The 17,813-nt window shown below is 29.6% G+C and overlaps 1 protein-coding gene across 2 annotated transcripts; it reads right to left on the reverse strand.

Moving 5' to 3' along the window:
- Positions 1-85: 85 nt before the first annotated feature.
- Positions 86-4,452, reverse strand: LOC148195876 (cyanogenic beta-glucosidase-like). Of its 2 annotated transcripts, XM_088094626.1 has the most exons (13): positions 4,278-4,452; positions 3,433-3,502; positions 3,141-3,199; positions 2,968-3,043; positions 2,792-2,869; positions 2,595-2,682; positions 2,163-2,418; positions 1,947-2,062; positions 1,141-1,349; positions 1,022-1,053; positions 835-937; positions 566-674; positions 87-488 (listed from the first exon to the last, which is right to left on the reverse strand). In XM_088094626.1, exons 1-13 carry the CDS (start codon positions 4,443-4,445, stop codon positions 317-319), a joined length of 1,536 nt encoding a protein of 511 aa, XP_087950752.1. In that variant the 5' UTR covers positions 4,446-4,452; the 3' UTR covers positions 87-316. The 2 variants fall into 2 exon arrangements, with proteins under 2 accessions (XP_087950751.1, XP_087950752.1); XM_088094625.1 differs by having other exon boundaries at positions 86-488; positions 835-1,053.
- Positions 4,453-17,813: the final 13,361 nt, after the last annotated feature.

Below are 17,813 nucleotides of genomic sequence, written 5' to 3' on the forward strand. Positions count from 1 at the left end.
TGACATGATGTTACTTTAACATGTGACAAATTTTTATTTTTTAAAAAATTGAAAAAAAAATAAGTAACATGTGACTCCTCTTTAATAATGTTAGTACATTATTAACGAAAAAACTAATTGAATCAATTTTTTCATATTAAGGACCAAATCGGAACCAATAAAAATACAGGACCGATTACAATTTTTTCTACAAAAATGGAAACCAATGGAATCATTTAACCCTATATCTATTACATGAGCTTTGCAAGAATCCTTACTCTATCAATATTTATTCTAATAGTAGAGTGCCTTAAATATTAAGAACTAACTATATAATCTAAGACCTTTTAAGAAAGTTCTTAAACCATTTTGCAGAGAGTTTTTCATATCGTTTTAAGCCATTCTTATAATCCACAAAGTGAATTCCAAAGCGTACTGCATAACCATCATTCCATTCGAAGTTGTCCAACAATGACCATGCAAAATATCCTTTTATGTTTACGCCATCCCTAGTAAAGTCAATAAAATAAATAAATTAAATTTGCAAATAAAATAATTTTTGAGCAATAAAGAAATCATTAATTACCTAATTGCCGAATTTATATAATAGAGATGGTGATAATAGTAGTGAACTCTATGTTTATCGTAAAGGGATTTCCTTAACGATACTGTCGGTTCGTCCAATTCACTTACACCTTCAAGTTAAAAGCAATATACGTTAAAAGTGATAGAAGAAAGATTACTTATAAACATGCAAAAAGTTATATTAAGGCTACATATTTTAAATAACTTTGTCTAAATAATTACTTAATGAGATATTTCAAAGATAATAAAATGATGATTTGATTTAATTACCATTTTCAGTTATGTAAATCAAAGGAATGTTGTACTTTTCTTTTGTATAGAGCAACAATTCTCTAATTCCTTTAGGATAAACGTATAACCAACTAGAACCGCTCTGCAAATATAAATATGAAGTTATACAAAACCAAATAAACCAATAATAATATGAACATAAAATTTCAAATGATTGCATACATACCGATGGACCTATTGGAACGCCATTACGAATAGCTAGCCCACAAAACAAAAAACAAAATGTGATATTATGAAATTATAAGATATGTTATTTAAATAAGTGATAGTTAAAGTTCTACTTACATGAAAGATTGGCCTTGCAATCTGTTTCATAATTAGGTTTGGTTTTGGGTGCATCGGCAGCATAGTAAGTGGTGTAATAGTTTAATCCAAGAAAATCAAATGAACCAACAAGAAGTTTTGCTTCTTCTTTAGTGAATTCTGGTAATCTTTTACCAACTAAGGAACGCATGCTCTCTGGATACTTTCCTGATGTCAATGGTTCCATGTACCTATAATTATTATTACAAAATATCAAAATTTCAGACTTTTCTTTGTTGAATAACTCCAAATTATTCACATACCTACTACCAAAATAATATAATATAGTACAAATCCAAAACTTACAATATTTTACTCTTGAAAATAGAAGAACAATATAACACGTAATAACAACTTTAATTAGTGTAACTCTACATAACTCAAGATATTCCACATCAATTATAGTTATAAGATAAATTTATAATATATAAATGAGTACAATCTTATATGATTGTATAAGTTTAAAATTCACTTCTTAATATAATATCATAACTATAATTTAAAGTCTATCATAACGAGATTTTTTGTTTGTCCAGCCTATTGTACAACATTATCATACCAATAATTAATGTTTTGTGCCTAAACTCAATATATATATTTCTCAGTATGAAGGACATGTGTTGAAAGTTTCGAATAGACGAACAATAAGACCGTTCACAGTATATAAATAAGTATAAACATCATGTTATAAGTCGATTTTACAAGGTTGAGTTAATCTTAAATTTTATATTCTAACATAATTTTATTTTTAAGAGTGGTAATATTTAAATGGAGAGTGAAGTACTTACCATCCATACATAAAGTCAAGAGCTCGTTGAGCAGCTTCTTTATCTGATGTGGTATTTGAAAATGGCTCAAACCAATGAGACACATGTGTTATGCCTATCACTCCCCTTTGAGATTCCTAAGCAAAGTGTTCCAAATGTTAAGTACAAGAGTTGTACAAAAATAGTTTAACCCTTATAGCAATGCTGAAGTGTAGCTTTTGGTGAAGACTAAAAAACCTGATACTTTTTCTTGTACACTTGAACAGCTGCTGCATGAGAAAGTAGTTGATAATGTGAAATTACATAAGGTTCTGTTCCTGAATCACCACCAGTGCATTTTGGATTTAACCATTGGGAACATCGACCTGGTGCAAAGCTCCCAAGTGCATAACCACCCCTACTAAAAGACCATGGCTCGTTTAAAGTAATCCAATGTTTCACCTTATCTCCAAATTCTTCGAAACAAAGTTCCGCATAGTCTTGAAAATCATTTCTGAAAATCAGTGATGGATGAATTATATTCATGGTAGTTATAATGATAATAAATTAGTGTAAAGTTAACATCAAGGAAGTAACTATTTATGGAAATTAGATTACTAAGTTATCTTACATATAATTCGTATTTTTACTTTTAGTTATGACATAAAAGATAAATTTTGTAAAACTTACACAATGAGAGGACTTAAGAAACCACCGTAGTCTTCTTGTAAAGCTTGAGGAATATCCCAGTGAAAAAGTGTCACATATGGTTGTATACCTGAAATATTAATATTTCGCATATAACTATTGTCACTTACTTAAAAATCTATTATAAAATGTAAACTTTTTAATTAAGAAAAAAAAAAGAGTAAAGAATTAATGTTGACCGTTGAGTAGCAAATGATCGATGAGGTTGTGGTAATAATTGATTCCTTCGTGATTTATACCTCCACTCAGCTTTCCTTCTATTTATGATTTACAAAGATTGAAATCATTAACATGAAAGGTACAAATACAATAATTACGAAAGTAATTAATAATTGTTGATGAACTTTGATCTCACTTGGTAGGATTCTGGACCAAGAGATGGAGAATCTGTAAGCATCCAGATTCATATTCTTCATTATATGAATATCTCCCTGTTATATAAACAGAAAACAACACTAGAAAAATTATTAATTACTTTGAGGGAGAATGATACTTGGTTTCATCATTGACTGAGAATTTGGACTTTACCTTATAGCGATGATACTGATCAACTGCTACGTCTCCATTACTTTTATCCTTTATTTTCTCTGAAAGTATTATACATGTATAATCAGGCTATTTTAAAACGTTACACTGAGCTCATAAAATTACTTTACAGATTGTTAGATTGTTAGAGATGAAAACATAAAAAATATTAAAATGTAAGTTTTAAATTTAACTGAATCTTATAAAATTAACTTTTTAAGATAAAATTTCAACTTACTTATATATTAAGAAATCTTCTTATGTTTAATGAATATGAAACTCCAACAAAATATACCTGGATATTTGTGGGTGAATACATCCCACATACTTAGTCCTCTTCCATCTTCTTTTGCAGCACCTTCGTACTACAGCATGAACACATAAAATTATGTGAGTTTAGATTCAAATTTTAAAGGTTAACTTCCTGTTAGGAATGAATTATGAGCATTACTAACAAGTAAATTTTAACCCTAATTCAACTTTTTTGCATTAACATTGAGAGATATAAAGTTGGTTTGAAGAGTTTGAAAAAAGAGAGTGAAAAAAGTTACGAGTTTAACTCTTTTTATGAACAATATACTAACAACTTACATTTATTTATAGAAAAATAACCTAATTCAACTTATAAAATTAGTTTAAATTTAATTCAATTTTATAAAATCGATTTACTTTTTTTATCGGCAGAATATCCATATGTGTATATATATATATATACATAAGACACTTCTGTCAACTCAGGTACAATAATTCATGATTTTACATATGTAATGCTTTTGTATCAAAAGTCCATTAAAGATAGTGAAATTTGCATATACTTTATATGGTAAGGTGATATTTGTAAATATTGTAAATTTACTTTATTTATAGTTGATATAAGATTTGTCACAAGGTTTCTGCCAATAGGATAAATAATGTCATCTTTATTTACTTTGTACAATGAATAGAATGATAAATACATCTATAACTATATGCTCTCTTTCTTCATTCAAATTTGAATAGTTATTTTTTAAAATAAGTGATAACAACACTGTGTGACGTTGGTTGCTAATTAAACTGCAAGAGATGTAGTTCCAAATCTGACTAGTTAATATTAGAAAAAAATTTCAATGTAATACAAAAATGAAACCGAAATATGTATACCTGGTATGCTGCTGATGCTGTTCCAAAAACGAAGCCTGTCGGAAAACTACTTCGATTGAGTGAAGAAACATCGACAATAGATGCAGGACCAGCGAAAGTAATTGATTGTGATGTGAGAGGAAGAGCGAAGAAGAGAAGGAGAATAAAGTGATTGCATGCCATGTTCATTGCTGAATCTTAGATTCTGCTTACTGAAGCTATGATGTGTAATATTCCATTTTATAGAGAGAAGAAGAACATAAAGTTATAGCTAAATATAGCCTTATAAGTAATTTAAAATGAAGCTCAGCCATATACTCAAACTGTACTGGTCAATACTACTAATTTAATCTACAAGATTTAGTGCAGTTTGGAATTATTCTGGATGAAAAATAAATCTATAAATCAAATCTAAAAAAATTTGTAACTCACCACTCAGTCAAAGTTAGGATTTTATTACTTTTTTTTATGTAATAAAATCTAAGAAGCTCATATACAACATCTATATTAGGAAAAGATCAATAGAAAGAGATGTATAGAAATAGTTTTATTAAATATTTTTGACAAAATTATTTAAGTTTATTCATATTTATATTTTACATTGAACTTTATTTAAAATTATTTTTAAATTTTAAGTTTATTTCTTTTAAATGTTATAAACTTATTTAAAATTAATTTAACAATTTACATTTAAATTTATAAAAAAATTTATTTTTAAATCAATTAAAACATTTGTATAGAAATGATTGAATTTTATACATTTTAAAAATATACAATGATTTAAAAGAATTGAATTTATTTTATTTTATCAAATGCAATTGATAAATAAGTTTAACATATTTTTTAGTTAAAATAAATTTTGATAACATTACTTTCTATTAACAACTTTAAAACAATTTTACATATAATTCAATGTAAAATATAAATATAAATGAATTTAATTTTGTTAAAAATATATAATAAAAATTGATAAGTGTGAAAAATACTTGTTTTCATATTTATTAATTATCTCATTAGCTCAAAGTTGTGATTATTCATGAATTATGTGTTTTCCTCATGAGTGTTATCAACAGTTCTCGCTAAGCCAATCATCATGTGCTCAGCTACAAGGAAGATTATTCGCTTAGCGCACCAGCAGCATTCGCTGAGCGAATGGGGTCAGTTAAGACATCAGAAGCTGACTTTTCGCTCAACGCATGATAGGTGTTCGCTGAATGAAAAACTTTAGAGGAACTCTAGAAGGCTACTTAAAGATATTAAGACATCATTTCTGCAAGAGATTGCTTCAAATGTGTATGTTTTATATGAATAAGTAGAGCTGTCAATTTGACCCATGACCCCGGGGCTAGCCCTAACCCACTCTTGAAAAAGCCCCCTCTTAAGAAGCCCCTCAAATGGGGGCCACAAAAAAGCCCCAACCCCCAAAAGCCACCTGTTAAGGAGGTTAGGGTCAATGTTAAGGTGGGTTTAGCCCACTAAAAGATTTTTTGAAACTAAACTTCAACATTCTCATAATAAAAGTACTAAATTTTATATTCATGAAATTGATTTCTTATTTCAAATTATTAAATAAAACTAATTAATTATAGTATAATAGAATATTTAATATTAAAAATAACTACTTTTTTAAATAATTAAAAACAATTGCAAACCACACACTTAATTTTAACAACTATATAGTATTACAAATTTATTTTTTCTAAAATATTATAAAGATGTTTTGTTTTGTTGTCAATACAATTATTTCTTATATTGCAAACACCAATTATTAGAAAATTATATATAATTAGTAATATCAAAATAACCCCAAAGAGAGATAATAACATATTAAATTAATTTAATATTTGCACTGCTTTTATAGTTCTTAAAAAGAATCACTCTTTTTTTTCCTCGACTTCTAAAATATCACACAATCGGTTTTTAATTATTTAAAATTTAATTCAAAAATTTATTATCTAAAATTTTTGGATCAAAAATAATATTAATATTTTGTGTATATTAAACTTATGTTTTATTTTGTTTTTTTTCTCTCTGATAATCTTTTCTCAAAATCACCATAAGATATACTATAAAAAGAAAATTAATTTCTGAAAAAATTATAAAACAAAGAAAATTTTAAATAGACGTAAAGTACTAAAGAATGACAATGTTATAGTGTTTCAATTCTTTAACTAACACATTAAATAATTTATTTTTAACTTTCAATTACAACACATAACATAAATGTATGTTTATGTTTATGACATTTAAAATGTAAACATTTTGAGTGAGTAGTATGACGAGATTGAATCCTGTGGGCAAATACAACTGTAAGTTGCACAATGTTTATGAGCTTTTTCTTTTTACTTATTATTTATGTTATGAACATGATTTGTCGAGTATAAAATGAAAAATAAAATCATTTATATTTAATTTCTTTTTCAATAGCTTTCTAAGAAAGTAAAGAATCCTTATTTTTTTTAAAATTAAGAGCTTCAATTATAGAAAATCTTCTCTTAAATTTCAATTAGGATAACTTTAGATAGAAAGTTAATTTTTGACTTATAACCTAAAAAAATCAAAATTAAATATTTAAATTTCAAATTTATAAAATGATCCTTTAATTATATACTTAGAGAATCTAACTCAATAAATATTGTCAATTTGCTTTTGTTTCTCGATTCTAGAACCCTCGTCCTATAAAAATTTCAATTTATTTTCTGTAGTAACTATTTTTGTAACAAATTAGGAGTTAATTATGTTTTTTCTTGTATTCAAAATGAATATTTTTTCTAAGAAAAAGGCCCATGGGTTGGCCCTGGCCCACAGGGCTTTTGAAGAAATTTTGGCCCTGTGGGCTTTTTCTACAAGGGGATTTTTGCCCCTGTGGATTTTTCTTGCCCCAACCCACGTGGGTTAGGCCAAACCATGTAAGGGGGGCCAAATTGACGGGTCTAGTGATAGTGGGATCAGACGTCTATATGGTGGAAAAAAAGAACTTTTCATCTACTTGTCAGACATATAAACGTCTGTTAGGAGGACACTGACGTCTATAATATTAGAGACGTCGGGGACTCCGTTAACCGACGTCTATATACCTAACTTATTTACGAAAATGCCACCAGTCAATAATTTACGTTGATTATTTTGTGGTCCGACATTAAAGGTCAATTATGCACTAGTGATTTACACTCTTTTTTTTTTTTTTTGTCAACAATGGTTTATGGTAATAATTTTATAATTCACAACCATTCCTAGCATACTTTATCATATTTAGATCCTACATCTTAAATATAAATTGATAGGGATATGATAACATCTTAAATGATAGGTTCAATAAATTTTATTAGAATAAATTTTAATGTATACCATTTTTGAGAATTTTTCAAAATTATTTATAAGGTAAAGTTTTTACTTACTTATATATTATAATTTAATTATTTTTATATAAGAAAAAAAATTGGGTGAAAGCAGTGAGTTTTGGGTCTAACCGTGTTTGACTTAAAAGAAACTCTATCATATTTAGGTTTAATTAGTAATTTGGTCAATATATTTAAATGTTTGATTTGTTTTGATTTTTTTTATTAAATTGACGTTGACCGTGTTTAGAAATGTCACATGTCAAAAATTAAATTTATTAAATGTCAAAATCTAAATCTAAATCTTACTAGATGTAAAAATCTGGGTCTTCCTCTGTCTTAGAATGCGTTTAATCTTAACACGTGGAATATTCAAAATAGAAGATGATCTATATTTTAATACGTTATAAATTCAAATTTTGATGTAACATTTACAAATTATTATTAACGCCAATTTACAAATTCAGTCTTTTTTATAAAAATTGAGATTCAATTAAATTTGTTCAAAAAATAAAAACTCAATTCGGTAAAAAAAATTATAAAAAATAAAACAAATCAAATATAAAACCAAATTATTAATTAAATCATCGTATTTACTTTTATTTCATGTGATAAGTAGTGGTACAACTTCTTTAGTTCTTAGGAGAATTTGGACTTCTACAATTTATATATATATATATATATATATATATATATATATATATATATATATATATATATATATATATATATATATATTTTCACTCCTTCAAAATCTCTTTTTTAAGATCCCCATTGGTGGGCAAAGTAAAATTTGTGAACAAATATAATCTTAAAGATGCAATATATTTACCTTTTATTAAGACAATCCATTGTTGAACTTTCCAACCTCAAACACAATACAGAAAATAATAATAAGTTAAGAGACATAATATATGTGATTAAAAGAAATTGTAGTAATACTCTTTTAAGGAACTTAATTATTTGATGGTTCAAGAGCACATTTTGTGCATGATATTAACTCATTTTTTACATAATATAAATCCAAAACTTTTTTGTATAAAAATAAATCAATAACTATTGATTACGTATCACAAGGTTAATTTGAATTAATATTTCCCAATTGTTTAATATACTTTATAACTCATTCTTTTTGCAGTGATTGAAATGTATTACATATTTATAAAAAGACATGATCCTCCATTTTGAAATGTGCAAAATATAGTGGGTAATCCAATTCCACAAGATTCAGTTGACAAATAGGGAAAGAGAAAGAAACATTCATACCCAGCCATTAAAGGTTAAGTAGCTCCAACTTAAGAAAAATCAGTTGGAACAACACAATCAAATTTTGAAAATTTCACTCACTTTTATCTATCATATTTTTAAAAACCAATAGGTTATTGAAATTGTAAGGATTATAGGTTGTTGAATCACTTTCTAAACAAACAAAGTCAATAATTTTAAAAGTCCAAACTGTTATTAAATTTGAAGATATTACATTGTTGAATCATTGGTTAAACTACAAGGTTATAATAATCAAATCACATAAACCGATACATTAAATAGTAAAAGTTATAAAAAAAATATTGAATACATATAAAGTTTTCATCTTTTATGTTATACACAACTCTTTTAGTGGTTAGCAATATTGTTATACATCATCAATATCAGTTGGTGTTATTTTTTGAATTTAATATAAGAATCTAAAAGAGTCTAATACGATAACTTTAAATCTCAATTAGGATAAACATTAATGATTGTTATATTTATAATGAAGAACAAACTTAAGTGAATTTAAGTTTAATTTATTTTTGCAAAATTAATTTAGTAAAGTGAAATTTATAATCTCCACCAATATGTTATATAAAGAAAAGGGGGCATTTAATTAATTTATCTATTGATTTTGTTGAAAGAAAAAGGTGTTTAATTGATAAATATATGGAAAAGGTGATGTTGAGGAGGTAGGGGCTAAAAACATGAGGCATTCTATTTGGTTACTTAATGAAGTAAATCTCAATTGTCACAAGTGACATTACCATTTTTGTGTGTTTTGATAGGTTAGGTACATGTACCCCATTAACAACAAGATATATGTCTCACTATCAAGTACTTTTCTTTTTCTTCATACACTTTTCTCAGATGCAAGTAAACTTCCACAATGCATGATATTACAAAAGTCTTGGTTTAAAAAGTAACTAATCTACCTCATATTCATCACTTTCCACTTCCTTCTTAACTTCTTTTTTCTCTTGTCTTCTTCTTTACAATCATTCAACAAGGAATTACATGACACAAGTCACCAATAATGTTTCATTCCCACTTCAGAACTGTCGCTGACTTTAGCCAACTCCCCATATATAATGTGTTATGACCCCTACCTTCCACATTGTTAGGTTTTTCATTTTCAGAAAACCTCTCAAAATTTATATACTAATTTAATATAAAAGTTCTATATATAAAAGAGTAAAAATATTATGTCTAATCCAAAACTTTTAAAACGATTGAGTTTTCTTTCTAATATATTAATATTCATTTATATTTAACGTGAAACCATACTCATACTTAGAATCTTAACATATAAATTAAATCAAAACTTAATAGATAATTTGATTCCTATATTTAAGATTTTGATTCGTTTTAGTCTTTATGTTTGATTTTTATTCAATTAAGTCTTTACTTTTACAAAAAAAAAATTCAATATGATCTTTTTCATTAAATTAGTATTAACATTGTCTAAAAGTATCAATGTGTCAAAATATAAAAATTTTATGCCTTAAAATCTATATCACCTTCTACCTTTAACCCTTTCTTATTTTGACATGTCACAATTTCAAGTTATATATGACATTTGGCAAGTAATATATTCAGATTTTAATATGTGATATTTATAAACAACGTTATTATTAATTTAACATAAAAAATTACATTGATTTATTTTTATAGAAATAGAGACTAAATTGAATTGTATATATATGAATTAAAGTGAATCAAATGTTTAAATAATATATTAATATGTCTTTAGATAAATATGTATGGTTACAAGTTTTTTGGAGGAGATAATAATTGTCCAAAATCTTGAAAATGTTTGGTAAACCTAGTCTTAGGAACTTATTATTAGCATTTGAGCAGAATGAAGCAGAAGAACATTTATAGTAAAAGGGTGACAATAATTTCTACCAGTTTGAACAGTATTTTTATATGGTGGAACTACTAATTTAGCCATCCATTGTTTCGAGTCAAAAAAAGTTGACACACATAATTCATGCACGGAATTAATGTTATTGATGGGTGCTTGAGAATAAGAGCACAATGGAATGTCAAAGTGGCTGCCATAATATGAGGTTTTAGCCAATGAACTGTGAAAGAGTGCACTCTTATTTTAGATCAAAATCACAATGCCTTGTGGGGAAGAAGATATTTGAACTTCACAAGCAACTCACCACTGTGTTTGGAGCAAACAAGCAACAAATTGGATATCTCAATATCATTTTAACCTAACCCAACTTCTACCCAAACTTTACAACATTTATCAATCTTTTCTTCTATTATCACCTGCCCGTTAATATTTACTATCATTTAACTACTATTTATTTAGTCATACAGAAATTAATACATCACATTAACCTTAAATTTGCACAAAATATTAATAATGTATTAATGAACAAGTTTTAAGATACTTTACTTTTCAACCAATTTTAATTGATACTATTTATATATATAAAAGCCAATCGAAATTTTAAAATCAGGTTGAGTAGTTAAATCCGTATATATTAATTAAATAATGCATTTGAATACCATTAGAAAAAATATAATATGATAATTAAATAGTATTAAAAACTAAAAATAAAGCATACTTTTTTTTTAATACACATAAAAAATAAAATCAATTATATAATAATACTTATATCTTAATTTGGACAAAAAAAATATTATTTTTAAATAGTGACATGCTTACATTTAGAATGAAAAAGAAATAACAAATGCTTTACACTATTTCTTATATTTTAAAAAATATCGAAGTTATATTTCTGGACTAAATTAACTTTAAACTGATTGTGCGAGTGGAACAAACAAATTTCCAAATGAAATAAAACCATTTTTTGCAAAACATTATGTCTAAGACATTATTTTTTTATATTTTAGAAATCACAAAAATGTTCGACACTCGTGTCATTCTCAACTCCTGGCGTACCCCTCACGTCTCAATCATCCTCCTTTTCAAATATTTAAACTATATATAGAAATTAATTATTGTCACAGAGCTTTTTTCCTCTCATGTTGCTATGAATAAATTTTGGGTGAAGTTCACATATTTCATATTCACTAATATTATCAACTTATTGATGTGATGTCAAAGGATAATTTGGCAAAACAAAAAGTTGAATGAATGACTACAATTGTCAAAGTTGTTTTCGTGTCTTTCCCTTCTGGCATGCACAAAAGATCATTGTAGGAAGATCCAAACCATATAAATAGCATGCACATGCCATTCTTTCAACAAACACAAAGCTCAAAGTCACAAACACTTCCTTACATATCATATCATATCATATCAGTGCTCCAAATGGCTCGCTTCAACCCTCTTATGCTCATCGCTCTACTGCTTTTGCTATCCCATTCACCACTCTTGGATGCCCGAAACATTCTCAAAATTCACACACCACAACTTCTCTCTTTCAAGGCTACCCCTCCTTCAACTCACCAGGCCACTGCTTATGTTGTTAAGACTCCTACAACAAAGGTAGTTCATCATTTTTCCAATGAAGAAATCGTTTCTAATCCCAGCCCTGGCGAAGGACACTAACTCAACTCAATTCATCATATCTTAGTCTTTGTTTCAAAATTTCATATCGACTAAAAATAAAATAAGTCGTATAAATTTTATTTTATAAGTGTAGGATTGAATTAAGTTTACACCCACTTATATATTATATAGACTTGTTTTATTTGTAGTTGATGTAAGATTTTCAAACATATGATACTTCATCACTTTGCAACTCTACTACTGCATCAAATAGTCAATGACAGAAAAAGGGTCTTCTTTCTTTTGTAACCATAAAGTTATCATATTGCTCTTCTTCTCTATATATATATGTTACATTTTAGGGACATTTGCATTCTCCTTTGTAATGAAAATAATATAACAGTGTTCTCATTAATCGTGTTAATTTGCTCAGTTCATATTTCATGCTTAATATTATGCAGAAAGTTTCATCTTCTTCTCTACATCTCATTCAAGGTATCTATTTTCTGTAGCAGACTTAAGAATATGTCTATTAAAGGTCACATCTCTGCTTTTATGTTGTCTGATTACAGCATGAAACACATCAAAGCAAATTCATAAAGGGTGTATGGTTCGATTAAAATTTGTTTTAGTAAAAAAAAATACTGTGATGACTAACGTGTATGCAAAGTTTTTGTTAAAAAAATATATTTTTCAAATTTTTTTTAGAAGAAAAATAAACTTGTTAGAAAGTAGATTTTTAAGTCTAACTCATCCCTACAAAGATAGGATCTAACCATGACTCTGATACTATATTGAAAAGTAGGTTTTAAGCCTAACTCAACTCCACAAAACCAGCTTTTTGCATCTCATTTATATATTATAAATTGATCTTATCTCTAGTCGATGTGGAACTTCCAATAGTCTATGTCTTTTTAAATATAACTAGAATATAATCACTAAATTATTCTTTTATCAAAAAAATAATTTTTATTAATATTTAACAAGAAGACACAATAATTCAGTCAAGTAATATTCCAATTAATTAGTATAATTTTAGTCAAATATATATAACCATATTTGTTAAACCATTTTGTAAGAAATGTATGATTCTTTACTATTTGAAGATAATGTTGCAACGTTTTTTTCGATATTAAGATTTCTTGAGAAATATGATGAAAGTTAATCCATGCAATCAGATTTTGCACAAAAAGTAGGATGTGAATGCTTTGAAGTCAATTGTGATAGCAGAAAGGATGATGCAGAGGAAAGAATATTGATATAGAAAAGAGATATTGCAGAGAAAATTTAACAGAGATTGTGTAAAGTAACGCAATGAAAGAAAATTGTATCAGAGAAAGAAATACAATTGTTTATATATAGAGGTAAATGAAAGTTTAACGGTAATAACGATATTAACTATAATGTGAAAATATTATAGCTTGAATTACAACACTAATACACCTCCTTAATTCAAGCTCTTCAGTGTTAAAACTCCAATTTCCGTTCTGAGAAACTCAAACCTGGCAATATTAAGTGCTTTTGTAAACAAATCAGCTAACTGAATATCAATTTTGCAATGCACCAGTTCAATCCTGCCTCTGTTAACCATATCTCGCAAGAAGTGATATTTTACTTTAATATGTTTACTTCTTCCGTGACTAACCGGATTCTTTGCCAAACTTATAGCAGAAGTGTTATCCATATTCAATTCTACAGATCTTCCTGTTTGAAGTTTTAATTCCATCAGCAACTCATTCAACCACACCCCTTGACACGCAGCAGCACAAACGGCTAGGTATTTTGCTTCACAACTGGATAAGGCAATGACAGTTTGCTTCATGGAACTCCACGACATGGGTGCCTTGTTCAGAAAGAATATATTCCCAGATGTACTTTTTCTCTCAACTTGATCACCACCGAAGTCAGAATCAGTATATCCAACTAATCTCAACTCTTCCTGCTTCATACCATAAGGAAATAATATGCCATAATCTGAAGTCCTTTTGATATATCTGAGCATGCGTTTGGCTGCAGTCATGTGACTCTTCTTTGGTTTGCACATGAACCTACTAATCAAGCCAACTCCAAACATTAAATCTGGCCTGCTACTGCATAACAACCGTAAGGATCCGACAAGTTGTCTATAATCAGTTTCATTTACACCTTCTTCATCTTCATCTATTTTCAGCTTCACGCTAACCTCAAGTGGGCTTCTGGCATCATTACAGCAAGTCATTTTGAATCTCTCCAATAAGTCTTTCACATATTTCTTCTGATGCATTATTAACCTGGCAGATGTATGCTTAAACTCCATCCCTAAGAAGTATCTAAGCCTCCCAAGATTTGTCATCTCAAACTCAATTTTCATCATCTGCTTGAACTCATCAATTTCCTTCAAGCTTGAACTAGTCACCAACAAATCATCCACATAAAGACAGACAATCATCCTTTCTCCACTGACACTCTCTTTCACATACAGACTATGTTCAACAACACACCTGTTGAACCCGTGACTGATGAAGAATGCATCAATTCTTTTGTTCCATGCCCTGGGAGCCTGTCTCAACCCGTAGAGTGCCTTATGCAGTTTATACACCAGGTGCTTCTTATCTTCTTTGCTGAATCCTGGAGGCTGCTTAACATATACTTCCTCCTTCAAAGGACCATGCAAAAACGCAGATTTAACATCAAGTGAAAATAACATCCATTTTCTAGCACAAGCAATACTAATGACCAAACAGATTGGTTCTAACCTCGCTACAGGCGCATATACTTCTGTAAAGTCTACTCCTTGTCTCTGTAGGAATCCCCTTGCCACAAGTCTGGCTTTATGCTTTGATATTGTGCCATCTGAATTTAACCTTTTCTTGAAAACCCATTTCACTCCAATGCATTGTTTTCCGGGTGGCAACTTGACTAACTTCCACGTATTATTCTTCTCAATTGATTTAATTTCTTCAATCATGGCTTCCTTCCAGATAGGTTGCGCAAAGGCATCATCTACATCCAGCGGTTCACTTCCAGCCATCAAAGCTAAGTGAATGATATCACCCTCTTCATCTACTCCTACATTTAAGTACATCTCGTATTCAGATAACCTGGAAGGTCTTGCCATTTTCTTCTCGGTCTTCCTGAGACTTCTGCAGAATATGCATCTCCAGTGCTGCTTTCAAAAATCCCTGGTGTATCAGTATCTACTCTATTCTGTTTTGGTACATGCATCATAGTTGTCGTTTTCTTCAAGCTTGACTGATTGAAGTTCCAATCCCAGCTTTCGTCTTCGAGAACGATCACATCCCTGCTGATCGACATCCTTCTCTTTACATGATCAAAAAGCTTGTATGCGCCGGTTGAATGGTATCCAATAAACACCATAGCCTCTCCTTTGTCATCAAGCTTCGATCTCTTCTGATCTGCAATGTGACAAAATGCCAAAGATCCAAAAACTTTAAAATGTTTTACAGAAGGCTTCATACCTGTTCAGATTGCATGTGGCACCTTGCCTGGCAACCTCTTCGACGGACACCTATTGAGCACATAAACAGCCGTTGACACAACTTCTCCCCACAACTCGCGTGGCACTGCCTTCTCTTTCAACAAACACCTGGCCATATTCATTATGGTCATGTTCCTTCTTTCTGCCAAGCCATTGTGTTGAGACGTATATGGTGCGGTTACCTCGTGTGCTATTCCACAACTCTGACAAAAACTCTCAAACTCAGATGACTTATATTCACCCCCTCGTCTGTTTTAAGAGTTTTAACTTGTCTTCATGTCTCTCTTTCTACGCTAACCTTGAATCTTCTAAACATTTCAAGAGCTTCACTTTTCATTTTTATGAGATATACCCATATCATTCTGCTATACTCGTCAATGAAAGTTATGAAATATCTATTTCCAACTAGCGTTGGCACTTCCAGAGGTCCACATATATCTAAGTGTACAACTTCAAGTCGCTCTTTATATCTCATTTTCAATTGTGCTTGAAACGTTCTTCTCGTTTGCTTCCCAACAATGCAGGATTCACATGATTTTTCTGGTATGATGATACCTGGCAATCCAGAAACCATAGTCTTCTTGCTTAGCTTCTGTAAATCTTGAAAGTTGAGATGCCCGAACCTTAGATGCCATTTCCAGTTCTCCTCTTCTTTCATAGTAGACAAACACCGTAAATTTTCAACCATATCCATACAGACTTGAAATGTGCAATTTTTAGAGATTTTTCTTTTCAAAATCAATTTCTTGTTTTTATCAAACACTTCCACTTGATTATTGTTTCCCATAATCACTGTGAAACCCTTTTCTATCAATTGACCCAAACTCAGCAAGTTGCACTTCATTTTTGGCACAAATAGAACGTTCTCTATAGTCCCATGCAATCCATTCTTTTTCTTTATAATAACATTTCCAATTCCTTCTACTCTTAATGTGCTTTCGTCTGCAAATCTAACCTTACTTTTCTTGGATTCATCCAAATTGATCAACCACTTTCTATTACACGTCATGTGATTTGAACATCCTGAATCTAAATACCAAGATTTATTCAACGAAGCTGAGTCTTCTGGAAATGTTGTAACCATGAGAATTAACGGCTCTGAGTCTGATTCTTCCTTGGCAAGATGAACTTCCTTATGCTCTTTCTTGTTTTATCTATCCTTATTCGAATAACACTCATAAGCGAAATGCCCCATCTTATGACACGAGAAACATTATATGTTTCTCCTGTCTTTCTTCTTATAGTTCTTCTTTGAACCACCTTTTCTCTAGGATGACTCGCTTATGTCTTCTTGATCATCCAAGTCGTCATTGTTCTTCCATTTCTTTTGTGTTGCAGACTTACTTTTCCAATTCTTATACTTCTTCTTTCCTTCTTCCCTTACGTGTTGAACCTTCAACGCTTGCTCATCAGTTTTGATAGGATCTCTATCCAAAAGTCTCATCTCATGAGCCTCTAAAGAACTTTGAAGTTCTTCGATCTTTAACTCTGCAAGGTCTTTAGATTCTTCGATTGCAACAACAATAAAATTGAACCGTCTAGGTAATGATCTCATTATTTTCTCCATTATCATCAAGTCACTGAGTTTTTCGCCGCAACCTTTCATTTGATTGGTAAGACACAAAATTCTATTGAAATACTCATTGACCTTGTCATTGTCCTCCATTTGCAACATCTCGTACTGTCTTCTCAATGTTTGTAACCTTACTTTCTTAATCTTCTCCCCTCCGGCATGGCAACATATTAAGATATTCCACGCTTCCCTCGTTGTATTCGCATTTTGGATTTTTTCAAAATGTGTGTTGTCCACGCATTGATGGATGATCAGCAAGGCTTTATCATATTTCTTTCTGTGCACCTCCTTCTGGTCCTCTGTGCCATGGAAATCAACCGCAGGATCCCCTCCTTCAACCACACTACTGACATCTTATACGCGAAACAAAACCCGCATCTGTGTGCTTCACCTGCTCCAATTTTTGTCTGTGAGAATGGGGAGATTTGTCGTAGAAAAATCA

This window comes from Vigna umbellata, chromosome 7 (assembly GCF_029865625.1).
Source record: "Vigna umbellata cultivar VRB3 chromosome 7, Vumbellata_1.0, whole genome shotgun sequence".
NCBI lineage: Eukaryota > Viridiplantae > Streptophyta > Magnoliopsida > Fabales > Fabaceae > Vigna > Vigna umbellata.

What these genes read in the sequence shown, in the direction of transcription:
- LOC148195876 (XM_088094625.1), bottom strand. Translation starts at nt 4,445, where the DNA reads ATGAACATGGCATGCAATCACTTTATTCTCCTTCTCTTCTTCGCTCTT. An exon ending in CGATCATTTGCTACTCAACG is followed by an intron (nt 2,683 to 2,791) that starts GTCAACATTAAT and finishes TTAATATTTCAG; the next exon opens with GTATACAACCATATGTGACA. An exon ending in TATATAAATTCGGCAATTAG is followed by an intron (nt 489 to 565) that starts GTAATTAATGAT and finishes TGACTTTACTAG; the next exon opens with GGATGGCGTAAACATAAAAG.